Source organism: Saimiri boliviensis, chromosome 10, assembly GCF_048565385.1.
Source record: "Saimiri boliviensis isolate mSaiBol1 chromosome 10, mSaiBol1.pri, whole genome shotgun sequence".
Classification (NCBI taxonomy): Eukaryota; Metazoa; Chordata; class Mammalia; order Primates; family Cebidae; genus Saimiri; species Saimiri boliviensis.
In genome coordinates this window covers 6,240,023-6,264,207 of record NC_133458.1, presented here as the reverse complement: position 1 = coordinate 6,264,207, position 24,185 = coordinate 6,240,023, and the positions used below count along the sequence as shown (strand labels likewise).

At 49.3% G+C, this 24,185-nt stretch overlaps 1 protein-coding gene and 1 long non-coding RNA gene across 9 annotated transcripts in view; both read left to right on the top strand.

The window, feature by feature from the left end:
* Positions 1-8,066, top strand: part of ACTR3B (actin related protein 3B) — a 103,940-nt gene extending 95,874 nt beyond the window's left edge. For 5 of the 7 annotated variants that reach the window (XM_074378870.1, XM_039472908.2, XM_074378872.1 and 2 more), the window contains 3 exons: positions 5,638-5,763; positions 6,688-6,771; positions 7,656-8,065. In XM_074378870.1, coding sequence (XP_074234971.1) covers positions 5,638-5,763; positions 6,688-6,771; positions 7,656-7,751 — 306 coding nt within the window. In that variant the 3' untranslated portion in view covers positions 7,752-8,065. Of the gene's footprint in view, positions 1-5,637; positions 5,764-6,687; positions 6,772-7,655 lie in introns of all 7 variants that reach the window. The other 2 variants (XM_074378866.1, XM_074378868.1) reach the window with 1 other exon arrangement.
* A 397-nt stretch (positions 8,067-8,463) lies between these two features.
* LOC141579999 (uncharacterized) overlaps positions 8,464-24,185 on the top strand; it is a 504,242-nt gene continuing 488,520 nt past the window's right edge. For both annotated transcript variants that reach the window (XR_012511983.1, XR_012511984.1), the window contains exons 1-2: positions 8,464-9,689; positions 10,905-11,068. This is a non-coding gene — a long non-coding RNA (uncharacterized LOC141579999). The remainder of the gene's footprint in view (positions 9,690-10,904; positions 11,069-24,185) is intronic.

Below are 24,185 nucleotides of genomic sequence, written 5' to 3'. Positions count from 1 at the left end.
TAAGAATCTCTAGGTTTGGGAGGTTGAGGCTTCCTCTTCAAGACTCCCTGTGAGCTCCAGTGCCCAGACAGTCTCTACTCTGCAGGGTTCACCAGTATGTTTTCTTCACGTTTGTAGTTCAGTGCCCTTTTTTTTTTTCAAGATGGAGTTTTGCTCTTGTTGCCCAGGATGGAGTGCAGTGGCATGATCATGACTCACCGCAACCTCCACCTCCCAGGTTCAAGTGATTCTCCTGCCTCAGCCTCCCAAGTAACTGGGATTATGGGCATGCGCCACTATACCTGGCTAATTTTGTATGTTTAGTAGTAGAGATGGGGTTTCTTCATGTTGGCCAGGCTGGTCTTGAACTCCTGCCCTCAGGTGATCCGCCTGCCTCGGCCTCCCACAGTGCTGGGATGACAGGCATGAGCCACCCTGCCAGTTCAGCGCTTTTAACTCAAGTGCTTGCTGAATGCAGCGGGATGTTTGCTGCCAATCACAGGGATACTTAGGCTTTTGAGGTTTGTCCTTCAATTACCGAAGGAAGAAAGGAATTCAAAATGAGGAGCCAGCATCCTTTCTTAAACTCCTTGAATGATTAACTGTATTTTGCCTGAAGATAGCGCAGCTGGGCTTCAGCTCTCCTATTTGCCTGTCCTTAGAACCTCACACCCCTGCCCCCTGCTGCCTGCATGCCTGCATGCCTGCCTGCCTTCTAGTGTAGAAAATACGAAGCAGGCAGGAAAGTATATCCAATACACAAGGATGAAGTAGCTGAAGGAAACTTGCTAAGGAGAAGTGAGGGTGGGAGATAGCGCAGCAGGGTCGGACGAGGACAGAGCCCTTGCACACCATTCTGTGGTCGTGCCTAGCCATGGGAGAGGCCCCTCCTGGCTCTCAGCTTCTCAGCAGCCAGGGAGAAGAGGGGAACCCAATCTGTAATGGAAGGCACAGGGCTTAGGGGACGTATGATTAAGGCCAGTGGGTTTTCCCAGAGGCCCAGCTTTTTCTGACGCTGAGAGCTGAGAGAAATTTTTTAGACCCTCACTGAGAATACCTTCCCACCCATCCTCATGTGGATAATGATGTGCGTTTCCTTCTCTTGTGTCTTCCAATGGCTTGAGGTGCAAGTTCAGAGGGGAGACAGTCCTCTGGGTGAATACGGAAAGAACGCCGAGCAGACAGGGAGCATTCCCCTGGTACTTTCAGATCATTTAGAAGACTTAGAGGTGTGAATGGACTACGTACCCCTCCGATTATCCTTCCAAATAGCAATAGCACAGAATTTTGAGATGAGGCAGCAGGTGGGCCCATGGTGCTGTGTTGGGCATTGGGTGTCACAGTTAGAAGCAGACTCGTTCCTTTGACCATTGTCTGAGGGAAGGATAAGCTCACTAAGTCTAGGGTGACAGTCAAGGAACCTGGCCCGGGGCTCCTCTGCTGCACTGTGCTGGGCCAAGGTAGAGTTCTGACACCCCTGGCTTCCTTGGAACACTGGGATCGCCTGACATATGGGCTATGAGGAGACCAAGCAAGAGAGCGAGGCTGTGGGAATCTTAGCCTGGAAAAGTTTTAAAGGAGTTTCTGCAGTGGGCTTTAAAAAGCAAATGAAAAACAATAGCAAAAGAACAAAAAGGTGAAACCAGAAACCTCAGCAAAAGTACCCTTAGAATGTCTGATTTCAAGCACTGCCCCATCCTTGCTCTTCCTCACTCCGCATTTAATTCTTATTGGATATAGGCCAGGGTCTGTCTTCTCCAGACATCATCAGCCAGTGTTGCCAGTAACTAGAGAGCAGGAGCAGGGGTCAGTCGAGGCTTATTCTAAGATGAGATGATCAAAATATTAAGAATACTTTTAAGTTATGTTTCTTAATATGATGGTAACTAGGTATGCAGTGTGTCTGAAAGAGTCACCAGGCCATGAGACCCATCTGAAGGAAGCCAGGGATCAGAATATAACCCTCTTTACGTAATTTCAAGCTGCCACTCTATCTGCCAGGGACTTGTTCCCGCCAGTCCTCACCTTTTGGTGACATGTTACCCGAGTGTTGTTAACCAGGGGCTCCCTTGAGTTCAGCGTTCCCACAGCTGCAGCTATGGTTGATGGTCCTTAGACTCTGACAGGAGCCAGGCACTCTCAGGTTGGTCACAAGAGATTTCTCCACTCTATCAGGTGATAGAGGGCAACAGTGATTATTCATGATGCTGATCCTGGGACAAGATGTTGGCTTGAAAACTAGACTTAAAATTTATCAAGAAGACAGGTGCTCAGTTACCTCACAGTATCCATGTGGCGAGGGGTGTCGGGGTTGCCTCTTGAGAAATGGACGTGACAGCAGTTTCCTCAGTTGGCCATGCCCACGGAGTTTTAAGAAAGCAAACAAGCTTGTAGCAGTGAAACCCCTAGATGAGGACAGACTGCACAATTCTGGCGGCAGAGAACCGTTGCCAGGAATTTTATCCAGTGTGTTCATTATCAGATAGTCTCTGTAAGGCGGGGGTACCCCCTCAGAGGGTCTGCTGTGTTCAGGGCTGTTCCCTGTGAGAAGTTGGGGGCAGGCACCAGGAGTGGGGTGGGGTGGTAGGTTCCAGGAGATCTCTCACCACTGCAGAGAGCCCTGGAAAGGTGGCCTCAGAACCACCTTGGTTCCTGTCCTTGAAGGCCAAGCCAGATCTTCCCGTAAACATATTACACTTGGCCAGGTGTGGTGGCTCACGCCTGTAATCCTAGCACTTTGGGAGGCTGAAGCGAATGAATCATGAGGTTAGGAGTTTGAGACCAGCCTGGCCAACATGGTGAAACTCCTTCTCTACTAAAAGTACAAAAAATTAGCTGGGCATAGTGGCGGGCGCCTGTAATGCCAGCTACTTGGGAGGCTGAGGCAGGAGAATCACTTGAACTTGGGAGGCAGAGGTTGTAGTGAGGCGAGATCACGCCACTGCACTCCAGCCTTGATGACAGTGTGAGACTCTGTCTTGAAATACATACATATATATATGACTTAAGATTCTTGAAGCTGATAGAAAAAATATTGTGGCACAGTTTTGTGAGACCAGAGGTAGCCACTTGTTGATGGTTTCCCATGGCTCTGTCCCTGGCCAAGCCACTGTAGAAGCTTTAGCTCAGGGGTGTCCAACCTTTTAGCTTTCCTAGGCCACATTAGAAGAAGAATTGTCTTGGGCTACACATAAAATACACTAACGCTATTGATAGCTGGCAAGCTAATAAAAAGGTCCTGTGCATAATTTTTTTGGCATTCACTACAGTTAAACAAAAATGTTGTTGGATTCAAGGGGTTGGACACAGCTTCTTTAGCCCCTGACGACCTTTTCATCTTAGAAGCTGAGCAGCTACAGCATGTTAGATGATTTATGAAACATCTGCTGTTGGTAGGTAATCAGAGGTGAAATTTCTCTTTTACAGACACTCAGGGTAGAATTGGAGCAGATCCCAGGTGGAAGGCCAGGTCCCTGGTGACTTCCCCAGGTGGACGGCCAGGTCCCTGGTGGCTTCTTCAGGTGGAAGGCCAGATCCCTGGTCACTTCGCCAGGTGGAAGGCCAGGTCCCTGGTGGCTTCTTCAGGTGGAAGGCCAGATCCCTGGTCACTTCGCCAGGTGGAAGGCCAGATCCCTGGTGGCTTCCCCAGGTGGAAGGCCAGGTCCCTGGTGGCTTCCCCAGGTGGAAGGCCAGATCCCTGGTCGCTTTTCCAGGTGGAAGGCCAGGTCCCTGGTGGCTTCCCCAGGTGGAAGGCCAGATCCCTGGTCGCTTTTCCAGGTGGAAGGCCAGATCCCTGGTGGCTTCCCCAGGTGGAAGGCCAGGTCCCTGGTGGCTTCCCCAGGTGGAAGGCCAGATCCCTGGTCGCTTTTCCAGGTGGAAGGCCAGGTCCCTGGTGGCTTCCCCAGGTGGAAGGCCAGATCCCTGGTCGCTTTTCCAGGTGGAAGGCCAGATCCCTGGTGGCTTCCCCAGGTGGAAGGCCAGGTCCCTGGTGGCTTCCCCAGGTGGAAGGCCAGATCCCTGGTCGCTTTTCCAGGTGGAAGGCCAGGTCCCTGGTGGCTTTCCCAGGTGGAAGGTCAGATCCCTGGTCACTTTTCCAGGTGGAAGGCCAGATCCCTGGTGGCTTCCCATGGGTCCTGCCCCCTTTTATTCTTCCTGCTCTGACTTCAACTGTCTAATCCTGAGTATACGTGAGTGTTGTCACAGCAGTTCTAGGAGTTGGCATGAGAGAAAAATGATCCCTGTCCAGTCTGTCCTGGCTGTCTTTCCCCCAGACAGCTGTAAGCAGGAGTGGACTGCTTTCACACCATACAACTTAGAACCTGGGTTGCTGGGGACAGAAAAGTGCATTTTTTCCCATACTGATTCCTTGTGACTTCTGCTTACCTGTAAACTTGGTGAGGGACTCACTGTTCACGCACACAGTGAGTGGGAGGAGTGCCTGAAAACAGAGTTCTACAGTTGGTCAGGAACTTGGGAAGAGCTAACATATTTAGAGGGTCTTAAGGCAAGTAGGGCTTTTTGACTCCTTGAAGGATTAATTTCCTTATGTAGTTTTCTCATTTGGTGTTTTCTCTAAGAAAATTCAATCAGGAGATATGTAATTCCCCCTTGTCAGTGGGGGATACGGTTCAAGATCCCCCAGTGGGTGCCTGAAACTGCAGCTAGTACCAAATCCTATATTTCTTGTACATACATACCCATGATAACGTTTAATTTAGAAATTAGGCATAGTAAGAGATTTTGAACAGCAATAACTAATAATGAAATAGAATAATTACTATAACAATATACTATAGGAACAGTTATGTAAATGTGGTCTCTCTCTCTCTGTCTAAATATCTTACTGTACATGCTCACCCTTCCTGGTCTTGTGAGGGTGAGAGATGATGCAGAGCCCGTGGTGAGAGAGCGAGAGGTGAGTGACGTAGGTTAGGCCACTGTAGCCTCTGACATGCATCAGAAGAGGACTGGCTGCTTGGGTGACCTGGGCCATCAAGCCATGAGGATGGCAGTGGCTGCAGGTCAGGAGCTGATAGTGTGGATGACTGACAGGCGGGCAGCATGGACAACACTGGACAGAGGGCTGGCTGAAGTTCTGGGCAGAGGGAGTGGGGCAGGCAGGTGCTTCCCCTTCCTCGGCCCACACCGAGCTTCTGTGTGGCCACTGAGCGAGTCCTGCCACTGGAGGGCAGTGCTGGCTGGGTGGCTCACCGGAGAACGTTTCTTTGGGTAACTTGGATGCTTTCTTCCAAGATCGTCCTTCTAAGAGGCTTCAAGCATCAATTAGAAGACTTTCCCCTGGTGATGGTTAAGGCAAAGCAAAGGGAGAGCCAGTGGTCATGTGGCTCAAGTCAGCTGGACAGTTTCTGTTGTTACTTGTGGCTTCCTGGTCCTTGTGAGGGGTAGGCAGGGGGAGCGTGAGGGAGCAGAATCGCCTTGTTTTTGCTTTGCTGTAATGGAGGAAAGGATTCAGGAGCCGTTTGTGACACATTGCTGTCACCATAAAAAAAGAAATCTACATTTTTCCAATGGCATTAACTTTGCTTCTGTTCGTGTTTCATAGGGCCAGTGTGTCACGCCCACAAGCGATTGGGCCTGTGGGGTTCTGTTGTGGGTGGGTGATTTTACCCAAGTCTCCCTCTACTTTGTGTCTTGTAGAATGTCGTTCTCTCAGGAGGCTCCACCATGTTCAGGGATTTCGGACGCCGACTGCAGAGAGATTTGAAGAGAGTAGTGGATGCCAGGCTGAGGCTCAGTGAGGAGCTCAGCGGCGGGAGGATCAAGGTAGGAGCCAGGGGCCTCCAAGCAGTGCCGGGGGAGGAGGGTGGTTTCTGTGCTGGGCCTGACTTGGGCCTTCCTGACGCAAGAGTTTATCTGGGCCACGTGGAAGAAAAACAAATGTGTGTCACTTTCTGAGCTGCACTGTGACATTACCACGGAGGTTTGCTGCCGGAGCTTCTTCCAGGCTGGTGGTTCAGACCTATGATCCTGGTGACACAGCCATAGCAGCTTCACAGTCTCCCTGGTCATACCTGCCAGCAGTTGCCTTATGTGTCGTACTCCACGACGTGGGGCGTAATGACCAGTGTCCCCAGGAGATAGTACTAATTTATGGTAAGGATGTTCTCATGTCCTCCGGAAATGTTCTCATTAAACGAAAATAACTAATGTTAGCAGGGAGTTACAAGGCGTCTCTCCAAGATAGTAATTCTCAGGCAGCTGGTGATTATCTTGGGCTTCTAACCAAGAGCAGGCTTGGATAGGAGAGCTGGGGGCCAGGAAGAGAGTGCACGAGTCCACTGCTGGGAAAGCACCACTGCTTTTCGTATTTTGGGGACGGTCAGTCTTATTTGGGATGAACCCTGCAGTGGCAGAACATCTGAAATGTTTGGTCAAAAAAAAAAACAGTGAGGTTAGTTGCTTGGATTTTGTGCTTTTGTACTTTATGCCCTCAGTGTTGTGAGAGGGCGGTTCTGCTGGCCTGGCGTACCGTGTTCCTTTGCGCCCCCGGGGCTGGAATTGTGCTAGATCTGGCAGGGGATTTGGCAGCAGAGGCAGAGGGTCACTGAGTGCTAGGTGTGAGGTTGTACTTGTGCCACTGAGTTGGGGGTGACCCCGGGCGAAGCCGTGGTCGGGTCAGCTGGAGGGTGACTGGATCACAGATGTGTCTGCGCGTGTGCAGTAAGTGAGAGCTGCTTTCTCTTCCAGCCGAAGCCTGTGGAGGTGCAGGTGGTCACGCATCACATGCAGCGCTATGCCGTATGGTTCGGAGGCTCCATGCTGGCCTCAACTGTAAGTCCCTCTCTCAAGGGCTCTGTGTTTCCATTCCCGTGCTCGCTGTTGAGTTTGGGCAAATATTGTCTATGAAGGTGACATAGTGTGTGCTCTAAACAGACAATTCTGTAGATATAAACTATATAAATATAATTTATTTATTTATTTTTCTTTTTGAGACAGAGTCTCACTCTGTCTCACTCTGTCGCCTAGGCTGGAGTGCAGTGGTGTGGTCTTGCCTCACTGCAACCTCTGCCTCCTGAGTTTAAGCAATTCTCCTGCCTCAGCCTCCCAGGTAGCTGGGATTATAGGCGCCTACCACCATGTCTGGCTGATTTTTTTGGTTGTATTTTTAGTAGAGATGGAGTTTCACCATGTTGGCCAGGCTGGTCTCGTACTCCTGACCTCAGGTGATCCACCCGCATTGGCCTCTTAAAGTGCTGGGATTACAGGCGTGAACCAGTGTGCCTGGCCCTGAATAAACTATATCTTAATAATCACACAACACATTTATCAAGTATCCTTGGTAATTAGGGGTTACAGATAACAAGATAAGTGGAATCCAAACATAATCTAAAAAAAACCCGCATTAATCATTAATTCCGGTGACTTTTCCAAATAATTATTATTTTCCCCCCTCAAATTTGTGAATAGCTCACACGTTGTTAGTGGGAGAGCAGCATTTGGTTGGTCCTAAGAAGATAGAGGCTGACACAACTTTTAAAAAGTAAAATAACCCCCCGTTTAGTAGTTCAGTTCATCAAAGAGGTAAGTCTTACAGCAGTGGTCCCGCGGGCAGGGTGGAGGCTGGGGTGAGAAGAGTGTCTTGCCTGCGTGGTGGCAGCTTTCCGTCGAGTCTCCTCTGAAGTGCGTTCTCTCCTTCTGCCTGTTGCCTCTGCTAGCCGGAGTTCTTTCAGGTCTGCCACACCAAGAAGGACTATGAAGAGTACGGGCCCAGCATCTGCCGCCACAACCCCGTCTTCGGAGTCATGTCCTAGTGTCTGCCTGAAAGCGTCGTCTGATGGTGTCACGTTGGGGAACAAGTGTCCTTCAGAACCCAGAGAAGGCCGCCGTTCTGTAAATAGTGACGTCGGCGTTGCTGCCGAGCAGCCCGCTTGCATTGCCGGTGCATGAGGCGCGGCGCGGGTCCTTCCGTCAAAGCCATTTATCCGTGTGCCGACGCTGTCTGCCAGCCTCCTCCCTCGCCCGCCCTCTTCCTCCTCCTCTTCCTCCCCCTCTTCTTCCTCTCCTCCTCCTCCTCCTCCTCCTCCCCCCTCCTCCGCCCTCCCCCGCCCTTCCCCTCCTCCTCCCTCCTCCTCCTCCCTCCCCCTCCTCCTCCTCCTCCTCCCTCCTCCTCCTCCTCCCTCCCCCTCCTCCTCCTCCTCCTCCTCCCTCCTCCTCCTCCCTCCCCCTCCTCCTCCTCCTCCCTCCCCCTCCTCCTCCTCCGCCTCCGCCTCCTCCTCCCCCCCTCCTCCTCCCCCCCCTCCTCCCCCCCTCCTCCTCCTCCCCCCTCCCCCCTCCCCCCTCCCCCCTCCCCCTCCCCCGCCCTCCCCCTCCTCCTCCTCCTCCTCCTCCTCCTCCCTCCTCCTCCGCCCTCCCCCCTCCCCCTCCTCCTCCTCCGCCTCCGCCTCCTCCTCCCCCCCCTCCTCCCCCCTCCTCCGCCCTCCCCCTCCTCCTCCTCCTCCTCCTCCCTCCTCCTCCGCCCTCCCCCTCCTCCTCCGCCCTCCTCCCCCGCCCTCCTCCTCCGAGCTGCTAGCTGACAAATACAATTCTGAAGGATTCCAAATGTGACTTTGGAAATCGTCAGAGAAAACAACCTTAGAAAATGGCACAAAATCATTGTGCACCAGGAGAGAATGTGGGGGCACAAACCCTTTTCCTCCCAGCCTATTTTTGTAAATAAAATGTTTAAACTTGAAATACAAATCGATGTTTATATTTCCTATCATTTTGTATTTTATGGTATTTGGTACAACTGGCTGATACTAAGCACGAATAGATATTGATGTCATGGAGTGCTGTAATCCAAAGTTTTTAATTGTGAGGCATGTTCTGATATGTTTATAGGCAAACAAATAAAACAGCAAACTTTTTTGCCACGTTTGCTAGAAAATGATTATACTTTATTGGAGTGACATGAAGTTTGAACACTAAACTGTATTGTATGAGAATTACTACGGATCATGTATCTTTTAGTTTTTTTGTTTGAACTTTCTGGAGCTGTTTTATAGAAGATGATGGTTTGTTGTCGGTGAGTGTTGGATGAAATACTCCCTTGCACCATTGTAATAAAAGCTGTTAGAATATTTATAAATATCTTTCTGCTGTAGTGTGGTGGTCTTTTGGTTTTCTCCCTTGTTGCTGTGCTTCTGTTTTACATCATTGGAGGATTTGATTAACACCAAGTTTGTGGAAGGAAATTTGTTTTTTTTTTGGTTGGGAGGGTGGATGGAGATTCACTCCTGTTGCCCAGGCTGGAGTGCAATGGAACGATCTTGGCTCACTGCAACTTCTGCCTCCTGTGTTCAAGTGATTCTCCTGCCTCAGCCTCCCGAGCAGCTGGGATTATGGGTGCCCGTCAGCACACCTAACTAATTTTGTACTTTTAGTAGAGATGGGGTTTCTCCATGTTTGTCAGGCTGGTCTTGAACTCCCGACCTCAGGTGATCTGCCCGCCTCGGCCTCCCAAAGGGCTGGTACTACAGGCGTGAGCCACTGCACCTGGCCAGGAAATTTCTTTTTCTGAGTGATGTGGATGGCCTGCTCTGCAGTGGTGTGGGTCTGGATAACCCGTCAGAGATGGTTTTTGTATCTGGGGTATAGTGGGAAGGAGTGCCTAATGATTTCTGATGTTCTTTCCTAGAAATTCAGGATTCATGGCTGTAAGCTTTCAGTAACTACTCTGATGTTTGCCGAATGGATTTCTAGCTTGAAAGGTAATTTGCTCAATTAATAGATGATTTAGATTTATTTCACTCTTCATATAATTCTTATAATTATGTTACTTGAAAAATTGTTACTTACGGTATTCTAAGTTGTGAAGTATGTTTTTTTATGTTTTTTTTTTCCTTACTTTCACTCTCAAAGGCAATGAATGAAGTATGTTTTGTTCTCACAAAATTTTCCTCCATAAAGAAGTGTAGCCAGGTGCAGTGGTGTGTGCCTGAAATCCCAGCTCCTCAGAAGTCTGAGGCAGGAGGATCACTTGAGTCCAGGAGGCCAAGGCTGCAGCAGGCTAGGGTTGAGCCACTGCATTCAGCCTGGGTGACAGAGTGAGGACCCATTTCTTAAAACAAAAACAGGCACAAAAAATGTGATGTTATTATTTGAGTTTAGAAATAAGTTTAATATTGAACTCAGTGTGGTAAAATCTGAGTTTACCAAACCTCAGTTTACCAAGTCTCTTCTATTGTCACTGTGCTAGGTCCTCAGTCTCCCCCGTCGAGTCTGGTACCACCTAGTTCTCCCCTCATCCAGTGTTTCTCTGCATTCCCTTGGGGATTTGCTGCTTCTTGGGGTTGCTGGACCATTGGCTTCTCGTGATCTTCCAGCCATTTTATTCCATCAAGTTCCCTATGGGTCTGCCTGCCTTTGGTCACACCTTTGCACCCTGAACATGGCAGTGACAGTTATTCCTTCTAACACCATTTTCCTCTTAGGTCTGTGTTATTCAGGGACCCACCTGATGCTCCCACCTTCAGCCCACCCCACTCAGTTCAGCATGCTTTCCACACATCTCACAGTGGGCGCTGCTATTCCGCCTCTGCTCTGCATTTGTGCACGGGCAGGCGCTTTGCTACACCTTTTCCAAATCCTGGGAATAACAGCACTCTGCACGTCAGTGCTGTGTCAGCCGGCTAAGCTAGAGCTGGGTAACCTGCCCTTCCACCACCGGACACCCAAAGCTTCCACGTTCCTTGTTTGGAACAAGGTGATCTTGGAGATTGTACTTCTGCTTGTCAGCTTAAAGGACTGTAGGAGAATATTTTGTTTTAAACCTACATTGACAGGATAGAATGATCCATTAGAATGTGACAGGTATGGTGCTGTGGTTCCCAACCTCAACCAAGATCCATCCCAGATTAAGAGGATCAGAATAGGGACCCCAGGGAGAGCATTCAGTTTTTGCTTTTTGTTTTTAAACCCCTTAGGCAATGCCAGTGTAGCTGGATGTGAAAGGCAGTGAGCAGAAGGAAGGGTTTTTGACTCCGGAAGATCTGAATATGAATTCTGCTGTTCCTTAAGCAAATAAGATCCTATTTTCTGTTTGCTCATCTGCGGGAGAATTGCAGTGGTCCTTTTGCTGTTAATAGAGGTGAGTTACAATTTTTTGTTTATTCAGTAAGCCTGGCAGATACCTTATATAGAAATGAACTGTGATTCTGCAATGTGCATCAGTCACTTTATAGGGAAGAAAAACGTTGACAGTTAAGTTAGTAATTTTGATAAAATCTGCACATACCTTTTTTTCAGGTTGAATGAATTAGCTCTAGATCATAATATAGAAATGAGTCAGCATTCCTATAGTTAATGGGTAGAGTCGACCTCCCATGACAGAATTATAACTCCAAATGAGCAGTTCTTTATAAAAAACATTTCACCAAATATATTCGTTAAATTGTAAAATTACAAGTCTACAGTCTTTAGGACTATTAACACTTTCAATAGTGCAGAAGCCAGGTGTGGTGACGAGTACCTGTAATCCTGCTACTGGGGAGGCAGAGGTGGGAGAATCCATTGAGCACAGGTGTTCAAGGCTGCAGGAGCCAGGGTCGTGCCACATACTCCAGCCTGGGCTGCAGAGCGAGACCTTAAAAGGCGCAGGAAGTTGCTTTCCCATATTTAATAGATTTAGACGTAAACTCAGCTTTATGATGGTGAGAATATTATACGAATGGCCTTAAGTTTAAAAAATCTGGCAAATAGTATGTGAATATTTGACAAACGTTACCTTTCTAACAAGATGATGGCTGGCTTAGAGCTGCTCTTTCCAGCACAAAACCCCTGTGGGAACAGCCTCTCACTTCTTTGGGGATACTCATCAGCTGCTCCTGAGGGCTTTAGCTTCAGTTTTATGAACTTTTAATCCAAGATGGGCTTAAGGAACACGAAGCTTATGAGTTTCTTTCTGCATCTGGTGAGGGTTGGGGAGAAATCACAGCGAGAGAGGTGGAGGCTACTGAAGTGGGAGCGGTAGAAAGGGACTCTTATCAGAGCTGCTGAGGAGGGGGAGGTGACCGCATCCCTGACGGAGGGAGGAAGGAGAAACACAGAAGGTACCCAGTGCTTGCACTGACCAACTGCAGGTGGCTGGCGGACTCTCTCCTGTTGAGTTTCCACTTCCATGTAACCCAAATGCAGGAGGGAAGAAGGTAGAGGCTTTCTTAGGGGTTGGGGCTCAGGTTTTGCCAGGCAAGTGTGATGGTGGATGGAGCAGGTGTCATGGGGGCAGGTGTAGACGGGGTTCTCTGTTGCTAACATGATTGACCACAAACTCCCAAGTAGGGCGGGGAGCAGAGGGAGACGAGAGATTGGGAGGAATGGAGGCATCTGAGAACTGGAGGCCCTGGGCTTCAAGATTAGGAGCTTGTGGTCCTGAAGAACGATGCTGGATTAAGATTTCGGAGGTGGAGAGTCATCGGAGTGGTCATTGTGCAGAGATTGAATTCACTGGAAATGGAAGAATATAGGGAATTTGCAGAGAAGGGCATTGGATGGATTGTATGGTGGGTGCTGGCCCATGCAGGAGGCTGTGGGGGTGGAGACGAGAGCCAGACTGGTTCAGCTGCTGAAGTCCTGCCTCAGTCTGGGGGGTGGCAGGAGCTGAGCACCGAATGTGAGCTGGGCACTGTGCCGGAATGCTCTGTGCTGGGCGTGGTGCTGCACAGCCCCCTCTCATCTGACCCACAACCCTGTGAAGCTGGTATTGCTATTCCCGTTTTCCAGATGGGAAAGCTGTGGCTGAAAGAAATTCAACAACATGCCAAAACCACACAGCCAGGAAGCCGAGGAGTCATATTTAATGTATTTTCACCAGTCTTGTAGAGGTAGGTCATAGCAACTGGTGAGAGGCCAGGTGGTGAAACCCAGTGACACGAGTCTGTGCCATGATTTTATCAGATAGTGGAGTAGAAAGAGTTTGAGTGCCTCAGATGTTGTTATCGTTACCTTAAGAGTTTAGTGGGGGCTGGGTGCGGTGACTCACGCCTGTAATCCCAGCACTTTGGGAGGCCAGGGCAGGCGGATCATGAAATCAGGAGTTCAAGACCAGCTTGGCCAACATGGTGAAACCCTGTCTCTACTAAAAATACAAAAATCAGCGGGACATGGTGGTGCATGCCTGTAATCCCAGCTACTTGGGAGGCTGAGGCAGGAGAATTGCTTGAACCTGGGAGGTGGAAGATGCAGTGAGCTGAGATTGTGCCACCGCACTCCAGCCTGGGTGACCGAGTGAGACTCTGGCTAAAAAAAAAAGAGTTTAACGGTATCATAAACTCTTGACTCCCGGGCTTGGACTCCAGGAGGGTTTCAGGAACCTGAAGAGTGGAGGATCAAGCCTGTCTGAGGCTACAGCCCGCCCTGTAGTGGGTTTCCCTGCACTCTGGCCAATGTCTGTGGTGCCCTCAGCCAGAGGCTGGTGGAGCAATCACCCTGCAGAATCCTTGAAGACGTGGCTGTGTTTTATGGTGGTCGTAGCTCATTCCTCAACTTTACTCATATGAATAATGAGCTCTCATGTGACTGAAGTGCAGCTCGTTTGGTGATTAATTCATTCTTTATGATCCCTCCTTTCTATCTCATTTGTAGAAATTACGATTGTGCCAGACAGGCTTGTGGGGTTAATCAAGTGCACAGCTTATTGAAAACCGTAAGAGAGGCCCATTAAGAATATTTATCTGTTAAATAATTCTTTACTTCATTGAAGGATATTTCATAATGTTTCCTTTAAAAGTAACTGTCAGCCTTATTATATAGAAATATAAATTGATTGGCAAAATAATTGCATGGGGGCTCTAATTGGCAATTACATCAATTTCACTTGGTCAGACAGAAATAAATCTTTTTAAAAAGAGGAAAAGAAACTATAGCTTGATCTTAGTGTTACCGCGAAAGTTTTTTTTGGTTTTAAAATATTAGCTCTGTTGACCCTCTATTGGTTTCTCAAAAGTAAGCAGTGGTTCATTCTCTGCAGGTTGACTTCTCAGGTTTTATTTTTTCGTTTTTAGTTTTGGGTGCTTTGGATTTTTTTTATATGTGTGTATAATCATATATGCATATAGTCATTAATATCATATTGTTGCTAGGAATTTCAAATTTTTAAATATTTTAATCAGGCCGGGCACGGTGGATTATGGCCGTAATCCCAGCACTTTGGGAGGCCGAGGCAGGTGGATCACGAGGTCAGCAGATCAAGACCGGCCTGGCCAACACCATGAAACCCCGTCTGTATTAAACACACACACACACACACACACATACACACACACACACACACAATCAGCTGGGCATGGTGGTACATGCCGGTAATCCCAGCTACTTGGGAGACCTGTAACCCCAGAGACAGGAGAATAGCTTGAGCCTGGGAGGCGGAGGTTGCAGTGAACCAAGATTGCACCACTGCACTCCAGCCTGGTGACAGAGTGAGACTCTGTCTCAAAAAAAAAAAAAAAAGTTTTAATCAATAAGAGAGGAATAGAGCTTTAAATTATTAAAAAAAATAAACCTAAGGGTTTATGATGTGAAGCAAAATTTATTTATTTATTGAGATGAGGTCTCACCCTGTCACCCAGGCTGGAGTGTGGTGGTATGATCATGGCTCACTGTAGCCTCAACCTCCTGGGTCCAGGCAATTCTCCTGCCAGACTTCGAAGTAGCTGGGACTACAATCACACACTACCACGCCTGGCCAATTGATTTTTTGTAGAGATAGGGGTCTTGCTGTGTGGCCCAAACTCTTGGCCTTATGTGATCCTCCCACCACAGCCTCCCAAAGTGTTGGGATTACGCGGGTGAGCCACTGTGCCTGGCCTGCAAAATTCAAATGATATGACATTGGCTGTATTTTTAATATTTAGGGGTCAGATGTACATTGACCTTGAGTCATCTTTTTTCTGCTTCTCATTTGTGACTGGCGATAGTGACTGTACGATGAGGTGTTTTTGACGTGGTAAGCTGTACACCATTTTTATAATAGTACTGTAGGAGCTGGGGGTATTGAGCAGAGAGTGGGACACCCAGAATCCTGAGTGCAGACCCTGGCATTGCCACTGGTTGGTCCTCCGTTTGTGTTCACGTCAGTCATTCCATCTCTGTCTGTGTCTTCCCCTCACCCACTGAGATGATGGTAGCAGGCAGTAATGGAGTTCATGGTCCCAGGATCCCACATTTCTCAGCTGCTCAGACTGAGAATGTGGTAGAAAGATGAGCTGTGAGGGGCCACAGGAAGCTGATGTGAGGGGCTGGATGTGCGGGTATGGAACTGCGGCCATAGCAGGTTCCGGGGCCTTCCATGTGTGCTGAGCATGTGTGGAAGGAATGCTTGCTGGGCTCTGGGTCGCGTATTTATTAAGCGCCCATCTGAGGTTGCAATCCTGATGATGTGGAGCTTCCATTCTAGCAGAAGAGAGGGACATTGGTCCCATAGTCACACTATTATCATCGCAAACTGCAAAGCCCCGGGAGAGGAGGTAAAGGGTGCCATGAAACTCACTGCAGGCCGGGAGTGGGGCATGAGTGAGGGGTGTGAGGGAGGCACCTGAGGGGAGGCGGAGCTGAGAGCACCAGAGGAACAGAGGCTGCCAGGCCACGGGGTGAAGGGAGAGCAGTGCGGGGAGAGGCACATACTATTAGGTTGGTGCAAAAGTAATTGCGTTTTTTGCAATTATATTTAATGGCAAAAATGCAATTACTTTTGTAGCAACCTAACAGCTTGAAATAGCTTGTTAGAACTAGAATCTCATTCCTCATACCAGTTCTATTCTGACTGAGTCAGAATTTGCATTTTTAATTAAATCCCCAGATTATTTCTCTGCACAGTAAAGTCTGGGTAGCATAGCTCTAAACCACTGTGTTTTTGGTGTGCCTGTGTGTGTGTATTACAAAGTTCATTAGCTTCCAAATTGTGCTTATCTCTAGATAGTGTATTTTAACAAGATCAATTCAATTCAAAGAAGTAAATCAGTATACATAATGAAGTATATTAGTCTATAAAATAAATTAGATATTTTATATATAATATTCTTTATGTCTCAGAATTGATCTTCCTTCACAACTGGGACTTCGAGTCTGAGGAGTCTTGTTCTACTACTGATTTTTTCTCTTGAGTTGACATTTTTGTCTCAGCATATAGGGCCATTGTGATGAACGTTTTCTCTATAATTAAACAACTACAGAGAACAATACCAGGAGAATGAATTATCCCATAATCAGAAAAAATGAAAAAAAAAAAAAAGAATTAACTGTTGCTGTAGGTCAGATATAGCAAAATGTTCACAACATCTAGTGAGTCACTAAGATAAATGTCTGGAGCAGAAGGAAGCCTGGCTTTTTAAGAAACAAACAAGGCTGGGTGTGCGGGGTGTTCAAGAAAAGAGGTAAAGTTGTCAAATGGGGCTGGGCTACACATTTTGGTCTTTATCCTAAGAACAAAGTCCTGGGACACACAAGATTTTTAACAGAAGAGGGGGTGCCTCAATGTGTGCTGCATCAAAAGCAGCAACGCCTGGAAGGCTTTACCAAGAGATGGAGCTTAGATTCTCTGGAGTCGCGGAGCGGACCCAGAGGAAGAGAGAGGTGAGGTGGGCTGCCTGAGAATGCTGATCTTGTGCATTCGTTTATTTTTTTGAGACAGAGTTGCACTCTGTCTCCCAGTCTGGTGCAGTGGCACGATCTTGGCGCACTTCATCCTCTGTCTTCCAGGTTCAAGTGATTCTCCTGCCTGAGCCTCCCGAGGAGCTGAAACTACAGGCGTGTGCCACCATGCCTGGTTAATTTTTTTTTTATCTTTAGTAGAGATGGGATTTCACTATGTTGGTCAGGCTAGTCTTGGTCTCCTGACCTCAAATGATCCACCCACCTTGGCCTCCCAAAATGCTGGAATTACAGGCATGACCCACTGTGCCCGGACAGCTCTTGTGCTTTCTAACAGCAGTTCCAGAAAGATGACCTCAGCACACAGGACGCAAGGTTTGGTAGATGCAGCAGGGGAGCCATCGAGGAATTGTATGTCACCCTCTGGGCAGGGAACAAGCATTTGAAGTTTAGTGTACCAAAATATGTAGCAAGTGGATGTGGCTCATTTTTAGTTTTAAAATGGAAAGTACCTGCCGGGCGCACTGGCTCACGCCTGTAATCCCAGCACTTTGGGAGGCTGAGGCAGGTGGATCACAAGGTCAGGAGTTCAAGACCAGCCTGGCCAACATGGTGAAACCTGTCTCTACTAAAAATACAAAAATTAGCTGGGCGTGGTGGCACACGCCTGTAATCCCAGCTACTTGGGAGGCTGAGGCAGGAGAATTGCTTGTACCTGGGAGGTGGAGGTTGCAGTGAGCCGAGATCGTGCCACTGCACTCCATCCTAGGTGACAGAGTGAGACTCCATCTCAAAAAAAAAAAAAAAAAAGGAAAGTACCATTAAGACCATTTCTCCTGTGAAATTTAGAAGTAGTTTGTCTTCGCTCCCGACCCCCTACTCTGCTTTATTTGTTTAGTAGGAAAAAAGCTTCTGTGATTTGTCTAGGATCAGGGGTATTTGGGAACTATTAAAGAACTTGTGATATAGCACAGCATAGAGAAGGAGCTAGACACAAAGATACTCATTAGGAGTAAGCTGGCTGGAGAAGCAACTTTGTGAGCTGTAAAGGTGCAAATGACTAATTGATATTTTACCCTGACATCTTTTATCTTAATTAGGTTGGTATACTGAATGGGCAGTTCTGATTATGCAATCATTTTCTTGAGCTGAATTAGCATGTCTTACATATTTATTCATTAGGTCTTATGTCCATGATAAATTAAACTTTATAGGTAATCAAAACATTATTGCATGATATAATTAGAACTCTCCTGAATTAGAGTTTAAGAATGTGATTGCCATACTCTGTGTAACTTAATGTCCCCTAATGGCAAAGATTAATAGCATTATAAACTTTCTGGTAATGTGCAGTTCTCATCCGGGTTGATTTACAGTTGGGTAACTTTTAAAGAGCTGACAGCCCTTGTGCTGAGATTGTATAAACAGCATCGTTTCCAGTGGGGAGTGTCCCCTGTAATTTAGTGCTAATCACTGAACCACTAGTAATCATGTGTGTACTGTTTATTGTGCCAGTGCTCTGAGAAGTTGTATATTTGTGACAGAGTGAAGTAGGTGCTTGATTTCGCTTGGAGGTGAAATCACAGTAGTGTGGATCGGGCTTAGTAACCACACCCAGGGACAGATTTTCAGTTTTTTCCCCCTTTTCTTAAAAATAAAACCACTGATGCATTCACACAAAGAGGTATGCATCTTGTGTGTTTATATAAGTAATTTAATTTAAACTTTACCATTACAGCAGATTGCTCTGGAAAGCCTGGGGCTGTGAACACTGGAATTGTGCCTGCTCCATCCCTACCCCGCAGTGATGTGTGTGACCAGCTTGAATGAATCAAGAACTGGACTTGGTGTCCATTCCCCAGTATTAGAGATGAGTTTGTGGGGAGGGCAGAAAGACAGACCGCTCAACTGACAAGTTCACCTCTGCCATCCTCCCGTTTTACCAGGCAGGCGATTGATGCCTGTGATGAGAAAGGGCTGATGGGATCAGAATCCAGTCTGTGTTCATAAGACAGAGTCGAGGCCACTGTTACACACGAGTCAAACAGGTGGCCCCACGGAGGGGAACAACACCGATGGCTCGCTTCTGGCCAGCGAGGACTGTGGCTTCCTATCGAGCAGCTGCCCCCGCCTTCCCTCAGGAAAGCAGAGAAGTGGAAACCTGGCCCCAAGGTGAGATGTGTTTAGGGCACTTCCGGCTAGCAGAGGGAAACATTTGCCTCCTCAGGGCCCTGAGAGCTGTTCATATGCTGGGCCACACTGTGTCCTGAGCAGGGGCCTGTGGGCACTTGGCACAGAGCCTTTCCCAGGGGCTCTGACCTGGACCATGCGCCCCACCGCACCTCCAGACCAGACTGCAGAGTGGGAGCTGCCAAATATCTAGACCAGACCTCAGAATCGGGGCCACCACACCTCCAGACCAGAGCTCATAGTCGGGGGTACCACACCTCCAGACCAGACCTCAGAGTCGGGGCCACCACACCTCCAGACCAGATTTCAGAGTCAGGGCTACCACACCTCCAGACCAGATCTCAGAGTTGGGGGTACCACACCTCCAGACCAGACCTCAGAGTCGGGGCCACCACACCTCCAGACCAGACCTCAGAGTCGGTGGTACCACACCTCCACACCAGACCTCAGAGTCGGGGGGTACCACACCTCCACACCAGACCTCAGAGTCGGGGGTACCACACCTCCAGACCAGACCTCAGAGTCGGGGCCACCACACCTCCAGACCAGACCTCAGAATCGGGGCCACCACACCTCCAGACCAGATTTCAGAGTCAGGGCCACCACACCTCCAGACCAGATCTCAGAGTTGGGGGTACCACACCTCCAGACCAGACCTCAGAGTCGGGGCCACCACACCTCCAGACCAGACCTCAGAGTCGGTGGTACCACACCTCCACACCAGACCTCAGAGTCGGGGGTACCACACCTCCAGACCAGACCTCAGTCGGGGGTACCACATCTCCACACCAGACCTCAGAGTCAGGGCCACCACACCTCCAGACCAGACCTCAGAATCGGGGCCACCACACCTCCAGACCAGATCTCAGAGTCGGGGCCACCATACCTCCAGACCAGATCTCAGAGTCAGGGGTACCACACCTCCAGACCAGACCTCAGAATTGGGGCCACCACATCTCCAGACCAGATCTCAGAGTTGGGGCCACCATACCTCCAGACCAGATCTCAGAGTCAGGGGTACCACACCTCCAGACCAGACCTCAGAGTCGGGGCCACCACACCTCCAGACCAGACCTCAGAATTGGGGCCACCACACCTCCAGACCAGATCTCAGAGTCGGGGCCACCATACCTCCAGACCAGATCTCAGAGTCAGGGGTACCACACCTCCAGACCAGACCTCAGAATTGGGGCCACCACATCTCCAGACCAGATCTCAGAGTTGGGGCCACCATACCTCCAGACCAGATCTCAGAGTCAGGGGTACCACACCTCCAGACCAGACCTCAGAGTCGGGGCCACCACACCTCCAGACCAGACCTCAGAATTGGGGCCACCACATCTCCAGACCAGATCTCAGAGTTGGGGCCACCATACCTCCAGACCAGATCTCAGAGTCAGGGGTACCACACCTCCAGACCAGACCTCAGAGTCGGGGCCACCACACCTCCAGACCAGACCTCAGAATTGGGGCCACCACACCTCCAGACCAGATCTCAGAGTTGGGGCCACCATACCTCCAGACCAGATCTCAGAGTCAGGGGTACCACACCTCCAGACCAGACCTCAGAATTGGGGCCACCACATCTCCAGACCAGATCTCAGAGTTGGGGGTACCACACCTCCAGACCAGACCTCAGAGTCGGGGCCACCACACCTCCAGACCAGACCTCAGAGTCGGGGCCACCACACCTCCAGACCGAACCTCAGAGTCGGGGCCACCACACCTCCAGACCGAACCTCAGAGTCAGGGAGCCATCACATGGGGTTCTCCATGAAATGCTGCCTTCAGATGGGGCATCTGTGGAGGAACTCCTTGTGTGGACTGTGTTTAGTGAGAGAGGGAAGTTGGTTTCTAAAAAGGAATTTTTTTTAAACTTTGAGATATTTGGTTGTGGTCTGAGGAGAAGGGACCATTGTGCTTTTGATAGTGGTTGGTGATAAATAAGGAGAATTTATGTTTCAGAGGGTACTTTGGTACTTAGCAGAAAGATTATAATTAACAAAATGGACTGTTTGGCATTTCTTTTTGTTATTTTTCATTTCTTTTTTATGCTCATACTCATCTAAGATAATGGAGAAATTCAATCTGTTACTCTCTTCAGAATGCACTTAAGCAACCTCTTTTAGAAAAGGATATAATTTTCATCTACTGGAATTCCATTTCAAATAGAAACAAAACACCCCGAAGGGAAAGGAGGTACAGATGCTGGTGACTGTGACAGCATTAACCAATGGGAGGTTGTAAGCATGGTTGTGATCACGGTGACATCAGATTTTCCTTTTCCTTCTTCCTTCCCTTCCTTCCTTTTTTTTTTTTTTCTTTTCCCATGGACTCTCTGTCACTCAGGCTGGAGTACAATGGCCTGATCTCGGCTCACTACCACCTCTGCCTGCCAAGTTCAAGTGATTCTCCTGCCTCAGCCTCCCGAGTAGCTGGAATTACAGGTGCCCACCACCACGCAAGGCTAATTTTGCATTTTTAGTAGAGAGGGGGTTTCACCATGTTGATCAGGCTGGTCTGGAACTCCTGACCTCAAGTGGTCTGCCTGCCTCAGCCTCCCAAAGTGCTGGGATTACAGGTGTGAACCACCACAGCCAGCCTCCCTTCTCTTCTTTCCCCTCCCACTTCCAGTTTCCCTTCCTTCCCCTCCCCACCCCGTTGCTTTTTCCCTCCTCTTTCTTTGTGATCTCCCTGTGCTGCCCAGGTTGCTCTTGAACTCAAGCGATCCTCCTGCTTCAGGCTCCGAAGTGGCTGGGACTGCAGGTGTGCACGGCTGTGCCCAGCTTAAGTGTCAGTTGCTTACAGAAAACAAGCTCCTCTGTGCATATGATACAAGCAGATTCGTTATGTTGCCATCTGGACTCTGGTCTTGTGAGCAGTTGTAGTGGGCATCGTGTTTGTGGACAGTTTCTCTGTATCATTACTGTTTCGATTTGGAACTTGGGTGACTGCCTTGTTCCCAGCCTCCTGGGCCGCTGCTTTCCTGCGGGAGGGGACTATGGTGATCTTGCCTCGCCTTGTCTATTTTGCTTCATGGCAGCACCTCTTCAGAGATCACAGAGGGAAATTAACGAAAACGGCTTTCCTTTTAGTTCTGGGAAAAGTAATATGTTCTAAAGAAGATGAAATATGGTTGTGTGGGAATAAATGGACACACGGGCAGAAGCTGTTCCTCTGAGCCCGCTCTGCAAGGGTCTGGGTGCCGTCCTGCTGCATGGCACAGCCTCCTGGGGGCACAGGAGCAGGAGGCGTCATGGAGAAGAGGGAAGCTTGGGGGTGCCGAAGGGGGCTGTAGGGACATGAGCTGAAGGCTGGCTCGCCAGCGTCAGGCTCCTCGTGTGATGGGTCAGGAGAGCACCTTTCTCTCATGGGTCCCAAATTGAAAGCGGTGGCTGAAGGAGGGGAGCGGGCAGACACTGATTGAGTCCCAGCCATTTGGGTTCAATTGGTGCAGAGGTCACAGTTTCTCCTCCTGGGTTGCAGACTGTGTGTCAGAATTACATACACTCTAGCATTGTCTTTGGTCTCAACTGGAAAAGTGGAAGTTTGAATAAGGTGTGGCCGGTCCACTCCACGTTTTTCTGTGACTCACAGTGCAAAAGATGCTGGCCTCAATCCTGAATCTTTGCTGTGGTACTGCTGTTTACTCTACTGAAATAAAACCTTCAATGCCTGTCTACCATACCACACATTTTTCTTTAACAGAATTTAGGTTCCCGAATGTGGCCTTGTGGGTTTGTGAAAAGAGCCTCAGATTAAGGCAGAGGCCTGTGTTCTCATCCTGACTGTGCGCCTGACATGTTCTCTGGTCTGGGTAAATTATATCACTGCCCTGGGCCTGAGATGGCTTTTATTTTTATTTACTTATTTATTTGTTTAATTATTTATTTGAGACAGAGTCTCACTCTGTTGCCCAGGCTGGAGTGCAGGGGCACGACCTTGGCTCACTGCAACCTCTGCCTCCCAGGTGCCAGCGATTCTCGTGCCTCAGCCTCCTGAGTAGCTGGGATTATAGGTGCGACTGCTGGACTAATTTCTGTATTTTTATGTAGAGACGGTGTTTCACCACGTTGGCCAGGTTGGCCTTGAACTCCTGACTTCAAGTGATGCACCTGCCTGGGCCTCCCAACGGGCTGGTATTGCAGATGTGAGCCACTGTGCCTGGCCTGAGATGGCTTTTAAGGTGGGAATGGGGAGGTCCATGCTCATGACCCTCCTGGAACATGTGATGATACTGTGAACATTTTGAACATAGTTGAGGAGACCTGTATTAGTTTTCTGGGACTATTGCAATAAAGTATACAAACTAGGTGGCTTAAACAACAGAAATCAATTTTGTCACAGTTTGGAGGTGAGAAGTCTAAGGTGAAGATGTAGGCAGGGTCGGACTCCCCCTCAGGGCACTGCGGGAGGCTCAGTCTCCGGCCCCTCCTGGCTTCAGTGGTCCCCTGGCCTGTGGCAGCATCGCCCGCTTTCTCTGCATGTGGTGTTCTCCCTGTGTGCCTGTTTCTGCGTCCAGATTTCTCTTGTTCTGAGGACACAGTCATATGGAATCAGGTCCCACCCTACTTCACTGTGACCTCATCTCAGTTACTTTCATCTGCAGTGATTCTGCTTCCAGATAAGGTCACATTCCGAGGGCCTGGGGATGAGGACTTCAGCGTGTGAGTTTTGGGGGGATGCACTCCAACCCACAGCATCCTTAAACCACATTGTTAGTATCAAGCACACAAGTCTCCCTGTTTCCTGGGAACTGACGGGTACCCTCTGTGCTCCTGGGGTTGACTTGAGTCAATTCCGGGCAAGTGACCCAATCGCTGTCACTCTGACTCTCTGTCCTTACTCGAAGGAGAGTAGGGATGTGCACTTCTTGTGGCTGGAGGGATTAGCAGGGGAGACACATGGAAAGGGCTTGGTGCAGTTCCCAGAGCCCGGTGGCCTTTTTGTCGTTAGCCCCTTGGAACGTGACCGGGACGCTGGTCTGCAGGGCTGCGTGCAGAGCGGGGACAGAGGGACACACATTTCTTTCCCCAAGGGATCTGGGCGTCTTGCTCTGGGGAGCACTTCCTTTTCCACGCACCCCCAGGGCGGGCCCAGCCCACTCCTCCCAGCGTCTCAGCACCTTGCAGGTATGGAAGGCGCAGCACAGGCGGTGCTCCCCTCCAGATCGCCCAGGCCTGCTGAGGGCCAGCAGCGTGCCCCACACTCGTCTGTGGCTTCTGGTGCGCAGCCTCGCAGTGGTGCCTTTGTGCCCCGTCCAGCCCACCCTGTGGTGCTGCCCCTCTCGGGCAGGGCCTTGCTCCGAGGTGTCCTCTGTGCACTCGGCACCATGCACCCCATGGCAAGGCCTCCCCGCAGCTCCTCCTTGACAGGTCTCAGGGTGGGCACGTTATCTACAAAAGGAACACTCGGGGCCCCTTGTTACAAAT